Source organism: Neopelma chrysocephalum, unplaced genomic scaffold (genome assembly GCF_003984885.1).
Source record: "Neopelma chrysocephalum unplaced genomic scaffold, ASM398488v2 Primary Assembly neopelma1_44, whole genome shotgun sequence".
Classification (NCBI taxonomy): domain Eukaryota; kingdom Metazoa; phylum Chordata; class Aves; order Passeriformes; family Pipridae; genus Neopelma; species Neopelma chrysocephalum.
This window is the reverse complement of record NW_020897703.1, coordinates 735,112-750,974: the sequence shown is the minus strand read 5'-3', so window position 1 is coordinate 750,974 and position 15,863 is coordinate 735,112. Positions and strand designations below refer to the sequence as shown.

General features: G+C 43.9%; 1 protein-coding gene across 9 annotated transcripts in view; it reads right to left on the bottom strand.

Annotated features, from left to right (window-relative positions):
- Window positions 1–15,863, bottom strand: part of CPS1 (carbamoyl-phosphate synthase 1) — a 330,044-nt gene that overhangs the window by 157,110 nt on the left and 157,071 nt on the right. For 6 of the 9 annotated variants that reach the window (XM_027677999.1, XM_027678000.1, XM_027677994.1 and 3 more), the window contains 4 exons: window positions 12,022–12,081; window positions 11,012–11,124; window positions 10,352–10,481; window positions 8,506–9,096 (listed from right to left, as the gene is read on the bottom strand). In XM_027677999.1, the coding sequence (XP_027533800.1) occupies window positions 8,998–9,096; window positions 10,352–10,481; window positions 11,012–11,124; window positions 12,022–12,081 (402 nt within the window). In that variant the 3' untranslated portion in view covers window positions 8,506–8,997. Of the gene's footprint in view, window positions 1–3,539; window positions 3,651–8,505; window positions 9,097–10,351; window positions 10,482–11,011; window positions 11,125–12,021; window positions 12,082–15,863 lie in introns of those variants that run through there. The other 3 variants (XR_003533439.1, XR_003533440.1, XM_027677995.1) reach the window with 2 other exon arrangements.

Here is a 15,863-nt window from a genome sequence, read left to right as displayed (position 1 = left end):
GTTCTGTGTAGTTGCTGGCTGCTGGTTCTGGTCGGCTGGTTTCCCGGCTCAGTGGCGGTGGCTGCAAACAGCGGCAGCACGCGGCTGACGCAGGGTCATCTCGTGGCGCGGGGCTGCTATCGGCTGCGGCGGCGGTTCGGCAGCAAGGCTTCTCGCGGCGCTGCGGCGCGGGGTCCTTCTCCTCTCCGCGGCGGCTGGCGCGGCGGCGGGGAAGCGGCGGCAAAAGCGGCAACAGGTTCTCTGTGGGTTCGCGGCGGCTTTCGGCGGTTTTTACCGATTTTAAGGGTCGGCGCAGTCCTTACAGACGGCCGGGGGTCGGTGGGGAGCGGCTCCGGGTGTCCCGCGGTTCACTGGGCGCCGCAGGGGGGTTTTTCCTCTACGCTGAGGCTTCACGCAGTGGCTACAGGCATGCGTGGGTCGGCAGAAGGTGGTTGCGGGGGCTCGCTAGGCGAGGTGGGTCTGGGGGCTCCGGGCGTTCGGTGTAGCTTCCCCTGTCCCGCACGGCTTGTGGGCGGGGGGCGGGGCCAGAGAAAGGGGCAGCGAATGCTTGCAGGGGAGGCGGGCGGCGTGGGCGGTGGTGAGCGGCGCTGGCTCGGTTCGCCGGGTAGAGCCGGCGTGACCGTTATAGGTCCCTGCGGTGGCGGGCAGGGCGGCCAGCGCACGTGCGTGGTGCTGTTGCTTCCCTGGCAGCTGCAACTGGGGCTTTTTGCCGGGTCGGCAGGCACCAGGCGCCGGTCCCGCAGCTGGCGGCAGTCTTGAGAGACGCGCGCGGGGGAGAGGGGTGGGGCGGCGGGGCGGCAGACGTGGTCCTGGGGTCCCCGGGGCTCCGGGGTGGCGGCACGGGGCGGCTCAGCTGCTACTGCCTGGGTCTCCACTGCTTTTAGCCGCAGAGTTCCCAGAAGCAGCTCGCGAGATAAAGCACCGCAGCTCCGAGCCCCCTTTGGCGGGGGCTGGGGGCTGCAAGCTAATAACTCACTCAGCTTCGCTGTTTCGCTGTCCGCTCCCGTCTGCTGGTCCCCGACTCCGGTGTCCGCTGCCCGCCGTTAGGTTTCTTTTTCTTCTTTCTTCCTGTTTCTGTGCACTAACCTATCTTTTTTGAGCTCACTAAACTTTGTTCCTTGGTCTCCCCCAAGGCAACGTTTACAGACGTCTGGGTTTCTTTCGGTAAAAGGACTCCCACTTTATAAAACTAAAGTGATAACCGGAGACCTACCGGTAATACCTGGTACAGGTTTTAAATATCTGATCTAATGTAGATTCGGTCCCATCTGGGGTGCCATATGTAGCGTCCACGTGGACGCTGCCTTTATATAATAAAGAAATCATGGCACGCTCTCTGTGAGGTGGTAAACAAAGAGGTTTCTTCAAACAACGCGCGCCTTTTTATACCTTGATCCCACATGACTCTTAACCAATAGGAGGGTCTGGCTCTGCGCATGTCCCCTAGCTTCGGTGCCTACCTGTTGCACCTCGGGACATGTTCCCTACAACACACGAGTAATCGGGCGGGTTTGGATTAGGTTCTCTGCATAAGTGGATTTTACAGAGCTGCCCATTGCTATGGGTTAACAGCAGAGATGAAAGGCTAAACACCTCCACTGTGCATGGCATGGAAGGGCTGCAGGATTTGTTTCAGGCACACATCATGAAGCATCAAGCCCTGCTCTTCAGTTGAGACCCAGGAGCACTGCTGCTGAGCACAGCATGCAGCTTTTGGAAGTTGTTATGATAGCAAGAAAGGCCCTTGGAGAACACAACTGTTAAAGTGGGGTATGATACCGTAGGTCCAAAGCCAGGGCTTTTTCTTGGGCAGATCTCAACCAGCAAGAGATGTCTATAGACAGAGAATGAGATGTGGCTGGTCTCCAACAATGGGTACTCTGGCTCTTTAGGAAGTCTGTAGGACTTCCGAGTGCCACCCAGTGTCCAAACCAAGCTTAATGTAAGTCACAGCTCTAACAACTGGAAAGTCACACTCAAGCCAAGCAAATTGGTAAGGAAAGTATCTTCAACCAGTGTAACAGCACGTAAAGACAACTACCATTATTTCTTATAATACTTGAGTGAATCTGTAACACCTCCTCCCCTCTACACAGGGGACTAGAAAACAATTTTTAAAAAAATTATATTCAGCACTCAGCCTTAATGCATGTGTTTGAAAATCTATCCAGTGTGGAAGGGGCTTTCTCTACCTTCACAACATTTCTGTTTTAACACCGGGAGAAGCCATTCTGTTGAGTTCATCCTATTCTGCTGAAGATGATATATTAAATCAACACCTGTCACTTTTCAGTAATTTCTTAGAGTGAACAGCCTTTGCGATGGACTTCCTCTGGGAAGGAATGTAACAGAAAGGAATTGTGGTAAACAAAGGAATTCTGCCAAAAAGCCACTCCCATTTTGAAGCAGATAATGAGCACCAGAGCTCATTACGGAAGTCCACCACAGAAGTAATTAATCATGGAAGTCATCATGTAAGTAATTAATTCTAAGCACTTCTGAAACAATAAAATTTAACTATGGGTTCTTTGAAAACTAAAAACACAACAATTATTGTTGATGGACTTTTCTTGGTGGCAGAGAGTGAACAGAGTTTGTTAAGGTTGGTTTTCCTGCAGTTGATTAAAAAAAAAAAACCAACAGCTTTTAGTTAAGGATGCCTAGGCTTGCATTAATATATAAACCAGAGCTATTGTGCTAAGTTTAGATTCCACAGGACAGAAATGCAATCTTTGAGAAACTTCTGGACATGTTTCTACATAACTCCTCTCTCCTGAGGTCTCAGATCTTGATTATCTGTTCAGAGGTACTTTCACCTCAGAAGAGCTGGATGTCTCCAGCTTAATTTCAGGAACATTCTTTGTAGTAAGAACAGAAATTGCAAGTGGTTCTTTTGCCAAGCACTCATTTATGCGCTGTAGGCGAGCTCTAGTTGAGGAGTAACAGTGGTGGTAACCCAGACCACAGCACAAGCAGGTGACTCCTGCTCTGTGTCAGTGTGGCTGTGGCCCACGTTCACCCTCTTCCCCCATCAGATGCTGCTGCAATTCCAAATGAAAATTAACCACCCAGCCTCCAGTTCAGCAACATTTCTCACCCAGCCTGAACTGCATGAGGAGAGCATGAGGATGGAGAAGGAACTCTGGTATTTCTCATTTTGGTGCCCCACTCATCTGTTTCTCTCCCAGCTAGCTACAGAACATGACTGCTCTTGCACTTGAAATAGCTTCCAGCCCTTTCAAAGTCTAACTAGCTCTGAGGCTCTCCCGTCTACAAGGAATTACTGAAAAACATTTATTAGCAAATGTGAGCTAACAAATGTGGAATTTAGTGACTTAAATGTCAATCCATCTTCCCCTGTACTCTCTCTGTGCCCTTTGGGGCCTGTGCCCAAGTGTCTCTGGGGTCTGCATTTTCTCTGTCTGGTGTGCCCAGAGTTCAGATGGGGGATGGCACTGCTGTACTGTATGTTACTGATGTCCATCACAACACAGGCATATACCCCCTCCTCTCCAGCATCACAGGATTTCTTTGCTTACCTGTGCAAAGCTCTAACAGCCATGTTTTGCTGTCCACTTGAAAACTGCACAGGAGATACTCCTCAAGAGGCACTACTGCTGAGGCATCAGGTGTTTGGATATCCAAATGAGCTATAAATGACAGAGCTTTATTGAGACCTCCATTTCAGGATCAACAGCTCAGGTTAAGCTGCAAAATAGAGATTGGAAGAGCACTACAAAAGATTTCAATGCCTATTTTAGGATATACTAAGGAGTCAGCCTGCTGGCAGTAAGAACACTCTATTTATGTGTTTTCAGATGGCCACATAAATGCATTCAAAACTTGACTAAAGGTTCAAGCTTGACCCTCGACAAAGATCACATTTTGATGGCTTCACCTCCACTGTTCTGTCTCCCGTGAATCCTGAAAGGCAGCAAACATTTCAGTGATGCTTAGTCAGAACATAACCCATTTTTGAGTTGTTCCCAGTGCTTCTGTCAGAAGGGGATGGATTGTAATGCCTCTCAAAGACAGTGAATAGCAGAGGACTGCTTTAAGCTATAATGAGGTCTCATTACTACAAGAGATCTTGAAGGACAAGAGCTTGGCAGCATTTAGTAATGCTCAGGAAGTCAGAAAAAAAGAACAAGATAGTCTAGAGCTGGAAGAGCAAATGTTTTTCCTGAAAAGGCACCTGATTTTCCATATGAATATCTTGGGCTATCATTTACACCAGAGACTAAAAGCAGTGTAAAATCAAGCACAGCAGCATTATGCTGGCTTTGCTCTAGCATAAGCAGCTCTGAAGAAACTACCAAAAACCCATATACAGCAGTATATACTCATTAATGGTATAGGAGTAGAAAATTGACCATTAATAACAAGAAACTTTCCCTGGGAAGATGAATTGTGAGAGAACTACAAACTCTTGACACTCTTTGAAGCTCCCTACAAAACAGCTGCACTTGCTACTTTTGGATAATGTCTTAGACAAGATTATGGTAATCTCAAAGCATTAGCATTACTCCCTAGAAATTATTCATCTTTTCCCCAAAGTACATTATCATAAAGCTTGAACATAATTTGCAACAAATGCTTTTGTCTCTTAGTTTCATTTTTACAAACTTCCATGAATTAAAAGAGTTTATCTCAACTGGTATTATCAGCCTGCACAATTGAATATATTTTAATTAGAAGAATGAGTGAGAGTTTAGCCTATTTAGCTAATGACAAAATATCATGTTCCCCATTTAATTAGGACACATCAAAAGGTTCATATTTAAATTCTCTTCAATGTAAGAGTGAAACAAATGTTACAGCATGACTAGATTACTCCCTATAAATACCTTCTACAGTGTTAGACACTGAGATGCAGAAAAGAATCAAAACAGAAGGTTTGGGAACTGTTTGGCAGCTAACTTGTAGCAGAGCAGATTTCAATGTCCTGCAGATGGCTAATGCAGCACCTCCTGTCCTTGCAGAGATGGCAGCAGCACTGGTTATGTGATGAAAGGTTCCCAAGGTCCAGACTGTTCTGACTATGGTTTGGTGTTATAAAGACTATAAACAGAAGGAGCCAGAGGTCCTCTCTCACTTACCACCTCATCCTGGTTGTTGCATGAGCCCATCCTTCTGCTAGTGGTCGTTGGCATCACACCGGGATAGAGGCAGCAGGTGTGCATCCAACTACTGGTAGCGCACACACGTTGCAGTTGTGGGGTTTAGCACAGTGCTAACTTCCAATCCCTTCCCTACTTTCATGGATCACTTTATTACAAAGATACAGAGGTGCTGTCCTCCCAGACGCCTCTGATGCAAGCACAGAGAGCCAAAGTACAAATAGGCTTTTAAACTTTAAGAGTCCAAAATATATTTGGTATGTGGGGGAAGGAAAAAAAGATGCCTTACAGGCTGGTGGCGACATCCAGTTTAGGAAAACCCAGCAACCCGCAGTCCAAGCAAAGCTCATTTCTCTGCTCACTGTCAAGAGCTCTTTCAGATTATGGAGTCTTTCCTACTTGGTTACTTCCTAGGACTTTCACAAACCTGATTTTGATGGTTTCAAATGGTCTCACAGAAAAGAGGTTTCTTAAAGCTTTTCACTAATTTTGTTCCACTTACATAAAGCATATTCTTTCATCTTGCTGTGTTCTAAGAGCTCTACCAGGAACAGAAAAACTCGTAGCACTGTTGTCCTTTCTCTTACATTCTTTTCTTCTTGCTTTCAACATGCCAAACTATTCCAGCTTTGCTACTAATCTCTGCAGGAGTTGGCTGCCTGAGCAATCCCCAGGTGATATAAAAGGTGTTAACTCCAGAACAGTAAATCCAGGAAGGTGACCAACCAGAGAAAATGCCTGACTTCACTATTCAACAGTGTCTCTTGGGAAATCAAGTCTCCAGAGCTTCCCAGCATTTAGCACACTAGGAGAACTATAGCTCCAGAGAGTGGCTCAGCAGACTGATTACTAAGAAAAAAAAATAATCTCTGCTACTAAAAATTAGTTCCCTTCATATTTCATCATGGCTCTTGTCACCATTTCTTGCGCTTGTCTCAAAAGTTGCGCTTTGTACTGTCTCTTACATTTTCATGCGTTTCTTTTATCAATCCTCTTTTAAGACAGCAAAAAAGAGTAAAATTATTTGACTGCTCGTAGATTAGCAAATTTCTTGTTCTGAACAGCCACCTCTTTCATCTGTCATTGTCACCTTCTCCAAGATTAATAAGAAAAAGATTTATACATATATAAGGCACAACCTGTTGAAAGCAGAGATGAGCTTGATACAAAAGATACTAACTGTAACTTTTTTTTAGCTCTACATTGATCCCAACAGCTGTAGATACTTATAAATCTTTTGCTATAGTGTCGGCACAAAAAAGAAAAGCATATCAGGAAATAAAGTCGGTCAGCATCAGTGTGTGCCCCAGGTAAGCTGGAGTATGATTTCTTGACTCCTTCTGACCATGACAGGAGTTGGAATTTCACCTTGCATCTGTCAGAGTAAAAAGAAATTTTTTCTTCAGCAGGGAAGGGGAGGAGACACCAAAAGAAGATGGGGAAAAACAAAACAGAGGGGATGGCGCTTGTATAGATGGGTGTAAGTGTTGGAAGAACATTAGTGTCACCTGCTTCAGAGGAGGGGGAAAGGGGCTCAGGGTTTAGCACTGGCAGCAAAACATTAACACTACTGCATAATTACAGAGTACTCAGTATGTATTCAGCCCCGGTGTGTTTTTCTACTGAATTGCACTCCAACTGTATGAGAGCCTGTGGACACCAATGGAGCTGTGGATTAAGTTCCTGCAGGTGCTGCAGTAACTGGAATGTATAGACACATTCTATAGCTACACCCACACTAACTGGCAGGAGTACTGTTCAAGAAAGTTGAATTAAAAGCAGCAAAGGTTTTCCCATTTTTCCAAAACTGAGAGCTCCTTCTTTAAAGTTCCCATCTCTTCCATGTTTGTTAGTCCGCTGCTCTGTCATCTGGCTCCTCACATTTTACATGTCCCTCCTGGGGGATCAGGGCTTCTCCCTTCTCTTTCGTACAACAGCTGAAGAGAAAGAGCATTTCATTGTCCTGCTGCTCTTTTTCCACCACCTCATCACCTCTGAGGTATTTGGCAGCTCCACACTAAATGATGCAGTCACTGTCAGATATAAGAATGGTGGTTTCCTAACAGACTAGTGTTCATTAATGCTTTAAAAAACGACTTTAAAAAAGAAGAGCAGAATCCAGGCTATGCAGAATTTAAGAAGCAGTAGCTGTCACAATCCGGGCATTTATTTCATTTTCAACTCATAAGAGAAGTGACAAAATAGAAATGTAAGAACAAGAGAACACGGATGTTTAAAGATGTTGCTTTGTTCACCACTAGAGGTAAAAGCAGGGTGGGTGGATGTGAGATTACACCAGTTGTTAGTGGGATTTTTGCCACTGAAAGAATATGGCAAGGTGCCTGTAGAGTGCTGCTTCATTAACCAACATTAGTCTTCCATTTCACAACTGAATGGGTGAACAATTGATGCCTTTGGGCTCCTCTAAAGTTTTGGTTTGTTTGAGGGTTTTCTTTTGCTGATGTGGAGTTTTTAAATAACATCTCTACTCTAGAAGTGCAAAGCTTTCCCTTCATAGAGCAGGCATGTGCGTTCATCACAAAAGTTAGTACTGAAGAAATACCATGATAAGAGCACTTGGGATGTCAACCAGATCAGAAATAAAATCTGTCTTAAAATTTGGTCTTGGCAGTTAGCACCAATGGTTCAGAGAGTCCCGTAGTACCTAAAGGCACCACAGCCTCTTCCCAATCCTTTGCATGTACAATAAGAGCTCTCATCAAATTTTATATCCTTCCTGAAATGTTGCAACATTAATTTAAGAAACCCCAGAATATCTCTTCACCCTCAATCTGTCTCCACACTCTAAGCTTCTTGGGGCCCACGTGCCAAATGGGTGTCTGCTCCATGGACAGCATTTGCAGATGCTGCCAGAGCTGAAAAAGCAGCAGAGAAGGCGGGAATGAAAGTGAAGGGGTCACTTAACCGGGAGAGGTAAAGCACTGCAACACTTCATTTTAAAAGGATTCGATTTTAATGCCCACAATCATGGCATAATATGTTAGACAGCAACACACAAAAGTCTCTGGGGAGTTCTCCACTTTTGAAGCCAGACACAAAGCTGAGAGAGAGCCTTTATGATACAGGGACAGCCACCTGAATTCACAATGCTGAACTAGAATTTAAAAATAATATTGATAATAGCCTGAAGGACTGAGCAGAACTCGGAAGCAATTCCAGGGCACATACATGCACAGCCTTCTTCTCCCATCAAATCTGCATGCTGAAAAAGATGATTCTTCAGGGTGAAAAACCAAACAAAAAGCAGCTGCATCATGCCCGTCTGCTGTTGCAGGGAATCATGGGGAATTTGTGTTTATCTGTCTTTAAAGAGCTCTGATCATATTCAACACTGTGACAGGCATCCATGGTGTCATCAGGTGGATCAAGCAGGAGAACGTTTTATTTTTACAGTCATAAAATCTCCAATAATCAGCAATGGAAAGAGAAAGCTCTATGTCTCTCTATGGGAGTTTGGGGCCAGGCTCTAGTAGTCCAGCATGCGAATAGCTGGCAGTATGGATCCAAGGAAGGCATTTCTAAGAAGGAGAAGGCTTGCTTATGAAAAGAAGGAACAACTCCTATGTAGGATCACTTGTGTTTCTTTTCATCTTCTCTGCTATGGTGGTGTCTGGATCTACCCATCTAGTAAGAAACTAATATTTGATCCTATGTGGAAATATGGAGAAGACTAGGGAGAGGATGGCTTTCCAGTGAGCAGGCAAAAGTATTGGCTAGAAATTAATTTGTGTGAGCTGGAAAAGCAATTGGTGCAGATGCTACAAAATGTATGAAAAGATGGCTAGTTGGATGATCTGAGATCCCCTCTCTTTTGCGGTGCCAGAAGCAGCAAGCTTGCAGGTTGCAGAGAGTTCTTCTATGAAGTGTTTTCATTATCAAACTGTCTGTAGTGGAAGAGACTCCTGAAGTCCAATTTCCCAGAGTATTTGACAGCTTCAGCAAAAAGCTTTGTCACCTGCCAACACAAAGCAGAGGAGGACTGAGCATTGCAAAGTCTTCTACAGAAGGCTAAGTGATAGAGCAGGCTCCACACTTCTACTCTGTCACCCTGGAATTACCCTGTGCAGGTCTAGTCCTTGAGTCCATCCAAATCAATACCAGTTGTGCACAGGTGCTGGCTACAGCTCTCTGGAACCTGCCTGTCCGAGACACAGATGTGCTGGGCTTCCTTGGCAAGACAGCTCTGTCCCATGAGAGCTCTTGTTTCTCCATACAGCCCAAAGCTAAAGAGAACCAAGGTAGCTTTTCTCTCTCAAACTCAGAGATTATAACTCTGCCATCAAAACAGTTCAGTGAAATGCACCAAGCAGGTGCAGTAATAAATTTTGGATGGGGACCCCTGTTCTGGTTGTCAGAGTATGTTTTGCTAGTAAGCAAAGAATGGGTCTTCAATTCCCCATTCCTTCTAATGATGTCTGACATCATCCTGTCTATGAACTCACAGTTTGGCATTCTCTCTGCTCTCCACTCACTCCAATCACAGAGGAAGATTTTGCACAGCTAGACACCAGTTCAAGTCACTGGGTTTCATGCCAGCACCCACCAACATCAGTGGGAGTTTGGCTGCTGTGCTTAATGAGAGCCAGATGAGGCTCCTTGGTGACAGTGGAAGCCACTTGCAAAGGAAGGCAAGGTACTGCTGGCAGCAGGAGTCCCACTTTGCATTACTAAATATGTCTTCCCCTATCAGTATGTGACAGGGGTTTGTCAGGAGCTGCAAACACATAATGAGTAGCAATTGGGGACCACAACAGCACAGGCAGCAATTCCACTTGGATGACATTTTGGAACTGGATTGCCCCAAGGATCATTTAAGAAAGCCCAGCAACATCCTGCTGTAAATTTTAAGGACCATACTGGAAAAACATCCCACTACAAAGTTGTTCCCATGCATAATTCAAACGTGTTACAGGCAATCCTGTGTGAGAGGTTTGCTCTGAAGTGAAAATGATGCAGCCACAACTTCAGCTGCAGTACAGGACTCAGGATTTTCTTGTTTGTTTTTTTTGTTTTGTTTTGTTTTACTCAGAGCAACGTTATTTTGTACAGTAGCAAAAAGAAAACACATTCGAACCAATGTGTTGTCATGATTTTCAGATACATTATTTGTCAAATAATGAGGGTACAGACATTCTGGAATCTATGGTCACAAGTGCTTGCAGGCTCTAAAGGCTCTTATGCCTAAGAGGAGAAGGAAACATGGAAAGTACCTGGAAGTTAGTGAGAAGAGCAATCCCACTGTCAATAGCCATCCTCCGAATCACATAATTATCATGGACAAACTTGGTCTTGCTGTTGGGCAGGTTAATCACCAGATCTATTTTCCCATCCCTCACCAGCCTGAAGATAGAATGCACAAGAAGGTATCACAGTGTGTCCCACCTAATAAAGCCCTCTGATGAATAGCACAGGCATGGAGATAAACAACACTGAAAAATTTCATTTGAGTTTAGTCTTCACCCCAAGAAACAAGGGGTTAAGGCACTAAGCTCCAACTCAGAAATTTGGGCTTTATTTCTGTTCCAATCAGCAATGCAAAGCAATATTCAGCCTTCATACAGCCCAGCACAACTCTGTTAAAGGCATGACTGACTGTTGTTAAAGGCTAAATCTTCAGATTCCATGTATCCTTGCATGGAAGTGTAACATGTAGCAATACCTCCAAGCCATATTAAATAGGACTATTCAATGAGATGCTCATTAGTCAAGCTGAAACCTCCCTGCTGGGGCAATTCCAGACAGAATCAGATAAACCAAAACTTTTGGATTGAATCTAAGTCCCACTGATCTCAATAGGACCAGTAATTTGCCCCTTGTATTTGCTGTGCTGAATGTTAACACAATTTTGATGAGGTGAGTGTTACTCTTACCTCCTGACTGGAGGGAGGCTCAGACTCTGGCTTTCCTGAGATGGCCATGCCACAGGATTTGCTGGGATACCATTAGCATTGAGCCAGTATGAGGTTCCTTCTGTGGCATAAAGCTGTCAAGGAGAAAAAAAAAGGTTATTTACTATGTGCTTCTTCATACCAAATCTTTTCATTTAACTCATGTGGTCTGACCTAACACACAGCCTTGGTTGTCAGAGCTGATTTTGGAGGGAATTCTTCATAACAAAGGTGTCTCTCCATACAGAGAGACACACAGTACAGAATGACTTTCCCAGATTTCTGTTATCTGGGATTTCCTGATGGATGATAGCCAACGAATGGTAGTAACACATCCAGAAGCAATGAAGTGACTTAGGAGAAACTAAATCCCTCTGACTTTCAATAGGGCTTAAGTTCAATCACGATTTTTTTTGCCACCTTTTTTTTTTTTAATGCCTAGCACTAAGCTTTGAAAGGCAGAACTGTAAAAGCTCTCACCAGTCTTCTGTGGCTGTGTGGGTAGCTGCCTTTCCATAGAGACATGGATGCCAAAGGATGCAGAAGAGTTACAAGAGGGATATAAACACCACAGAGTTCGTATCTCTGCAGCTTGTGAATATCACTGAAAACTTTTTATAGTAGCACTATAAAATCTTCTCCATACAAAAAGTTTTCTCTTCCTTGTCTCCTGCCACACATGGCATCCTGTTGGCATTTTTGTTTCTTGGAGATCTTAGAGGAGTTTATTATGTCCATCCTGGCTGCAGGTTGGTAGCAGAGCCAGAGTTGTTCCTGCCCTCACAACAGTCCCATATAATTAAGTAATCACGAAAACTTTTAGTTGGGTGATACCTGCTGACTTCATGGATCACTCAGCTTAAAATTCCCGTTCTACATTGAAAATATCTTTTTCTCTGTCTCCAAAGAAACTCTAACTTGTTCCTGCAAGCAGGCTGAGGACGTTTCAGATTTTGAAAACTCTCTAGCTTTAAATAACTGAAACCACCTACCTTGAAGCCTTCCTCATGCAGTAGTTCTGCTATGCTGAGGAACCTGGGGCGGAAGGACTTCTGAAAAAGGAAATTTTTTAGATGCAGCATCAAAGCTAGGATTTAGAAACAGTGCTTTGCTGGGCAAAACGAAGATCCGCGAGACTGTGCTAAGAGCCAAACACACCCTTCTGTGCTGAGAGCGTGGGGGGAGTGCACAGAAATTTCTGCATGTCCTGATACAGAGCCATTCCCAAGATGAACGTCTGGATCCTGAAGCCCAAGTCACTCCCAGCTAAGACATATTTTGTTACAACACCAGGGTAAATTTTTTCATACTAAGTTTGACTGCAACTACTGCATATTAAATATCTCGGCAATTGCCTTCTCACATACACTAACTAGAGTCCTCTCTGCTCTTAATTAAATATTTTTTCAATCACTGCTCAAACTTTTGGCTTTCTCTTCTGGTAGATAACATATATGGATGGGCTTTGGGCTGCTTTTGGATGCTCTGTTTGCACATTCCCATGGATAGGAGCCTGTGTATGTGTGAGTTCATGTCTAACTGCCACAGGCATATGGAAATGGAAGACACAAAACCACTCAGGAGACTGGGACATCATATTCCCAAAAGGACCTGAATGCCCAGACACAAAGGGCACCTTTGAAAGGCTCTCTCACAACACAGACCCAGATCCAACACACTTTAGAAAGGTAAGACAACCTCCTGTAGATATCTGCACTCGAACAAGTCATTTTAGAGGAAAAGGTGACTGAAAATTTGATGCTAGCATAAGCATCCTTGGGATGTTGAAGGTACAGCAATGCAAAGATCAGATGCAACACATGCCCTTCTCACTGCCAAGGCAAGCCAAAGCTTGCTTTTAACCTTAGCCTAGCCTGGCCATTGCAAGTAATATTATTGCAAGCTCCCTTGTCCCTGCTGGAGCTACTGATAGCTTAACCTCTGTGGGTGAGAGAGCAATATTCTGAAGGGTGAACAATTTTCTATGAAGAAAGGGAGTAAACAGGGTTTTTTTCCAAGCACGCTGGAAAGAACCTCGTTCTGAAAGCCATCTCATTCTGCACATTAACTGAAAAATATAAATATACAATGTGACAGGGTTGGCAGCTTCCCAGTCAGAGAGAAGGGTTCTGCCTTCTGGTGAGGAGAGTTGGCTTTCACAATAGTATTATAAACTTCTATCAAGCATGTACTGAACACTTGTGACACATAAAACAGCCTCTCCATGAAAAGAAATTACAGCTGTCAGCTTGCATTGGAGCAGCCTTAGATTTACAAGCTGGCTGAAATAACCTGTGTAAGAAACCATTAGTTACTAAAGGTGAAAAGTACAAGCAGATTTATTTAGTGGAAGATATTTATTGTAGGAGAATTGTATTCTTTTTCCTTTATCGAAAAAGTTCCATTTCTTATAACCCCTCTCATGTTTGCCAGCAAGCCTTCATATTTGTAAAGGGCTACATCCTCAGTTCCTTCAGTACAGCTACACCAGTTCTCACTGAGATCCAGCACAATATGAAGCCATCTCATCTCCTGTGATAATCTTGAATTCTGCATCCAAATCCACTGTGGAGGACAGAAAAATTCTGGTACGTAAGGAACTAAGGCTGAAGGTTACCTTGAAACAACAGACTTGGAGGGCTGGGATTTAAAACTAAAATACTTTATTGATGCTTTCCGCATCTTGTGGTCACCAGCACAGATGTAAGACAGATGCACTCCATCCCAGAGATATCACTGAATAGCCCAATCAGGAAAGAAAAAAAAAATAGCTTTTCAAACTCCTCTTGCATAAAATATAAATTATTTAATGACAGACTCAGGGTTTCAGAATCATAGATTTCTCCAGATTGTGAAAAGAAAAGAGGTCACATTATCAGCTTGCATAAACCAGCACAGATCCATTTGCCTAACAAGGAAGCCCTACTCAATCTACCCTGGAAGAGCATCAGGCCTCTAAAAACCCAGGGATCTTCAACCTGTGCAGTGTCAGAGAGTGCTCACAGCTGAAGGACCACCCAGCAGGCTTGTGGTCCCAGCTGACTGCACAACCTGCCTTGTGCTGTCCCTCAGATGTCAAGGAACACTCACCTGTCTGACCTTGAGGACGATTTCTGGGTTACCCACACCTTTGCATTGCCACTGGAACTGCAACCTGTAAGTGCACCAGCCTGGAAGCCCCTCAGCAAGGCTGGGCTCGTTACCTGGGCACACTGGGACCAGTTTGGACTGCAGATCACAGCACAGCCATTTGCCTCCTGATTTGCAAAACACCACAGAGTGAAACATTTGCAAGAAAATCAAGTTCTCCCTTTCTACTCCTGTAAACTACATCTATTTGACTTTCACCTTCAGGAAGGCAGCATCCTCTCACCTCACCATGATTAATAGCAATGGCATAAAGGTGCAGCATACCAAATAACCAAAATATGAGCCTAGATACTTTTGAGGGAAGTAGAATACAAGACAATGTGGCTTCTTATTTCTCTCTCTGCAAGGGCTAAAAGTTCAGTTTAAAAATCAGAGCAAGCTGCTAGTCATGAAGCAACGAAGCCTCTGAAAGTGCTTTGAGCTCACTATCCACTGCAGAAGAACCACAGCACCTTCCTCAGAGACAACCAAGGGGACTTGTGTACGTGCTCCTGACAAGCATCAACACCCAGAGCACCAGAACAGCTTGGAGAAACCATCCTGTGGTGTTCCAGTGTTCACAGCCTGCCTGGTGCCTCCTCATTCCTTGTGTCTCTTGTTTCTGCAGTGAGGGACTCCTCTTTCCTCCAGCTAAATACACAGGGAAGACCACCCATAGTCTACATGTCAGCTCTAGGTCAGCATTTTAACCTTCTCTTCTCACAGAGCTTTATTTCCCCTCTGTTTCAAAGCAGACCATTGAAAAGTAGGTAGGTGACAAACTACAGTGGGGAGGAACAAATACCTGGTTCTCAGCAGCAACTTTATACTTTTTGATTTGGAGTTTAATTATATAAGAAATATGCTGAGATGCAGAGAGACCTTTAAGCGATTGATCTGTTATTTTCAAGTTTCTTTCGCAAGAAAACGAATGGTAAACCACTCATTAAAAAAAGACAGAATCTTGTTACTTTTAAAAGGTTTGTGGAGTTGAGCTTTTGGCTTTATCTCTTCTTTTTCCCTTCTTTTTTTTCTTAACACCTTTGTGCAAAGAACATTTGGTTCAGTTTAACAGCTACTGACACAAAACTTACATAAATGCTTTCTATAGCTAAAATTACTTTTTGCTGCCTGTTTCCCTTTAGCTGCTATCAGGAAAATAGGCTTATATTTTAACCATTTTCTTCTCCTGGCTTTGCTTTTCTCCTTTTTAAAATGCTGGTTTTTAAAGCTGCAGGTGATTAGATATACAGTAGACACAATATCAACTGCCCAAAGTTTCGTGCTTAATTTTAAATTTTATCTAGGTAGCAAGCAAAGACTTTTCTGCTAATTAAAGGTAACGAAGCGACAGCTTCCATCCACAGATGTGTGTATATGTGTACACTTAAGGACTCAGTGGTAATCTGTGTTAGCAGAAATCGTGTTCCTTTCTGGCCACTTTTCACATACTTCCTTCATATCCTCTGCTGGCACAAACAGCCAAAGATGTTTTTCACACCCCAGTTGTCTGACAGAAAAATTCGTCTATTGTGTGTTTTTGTTTTACTGACTTTATGCAAATCACGTTGGGGATGAGCTTATTACAAACACAATGTGGAAATGGCAGGAGGCGATCAGTTGGTTTTATGGGGCTCAAAAATGTTCTAGTTCCAGTGGAAGTGTCTGAATTCTTGAGGAACATACATACATCCCAAAGTTTTCA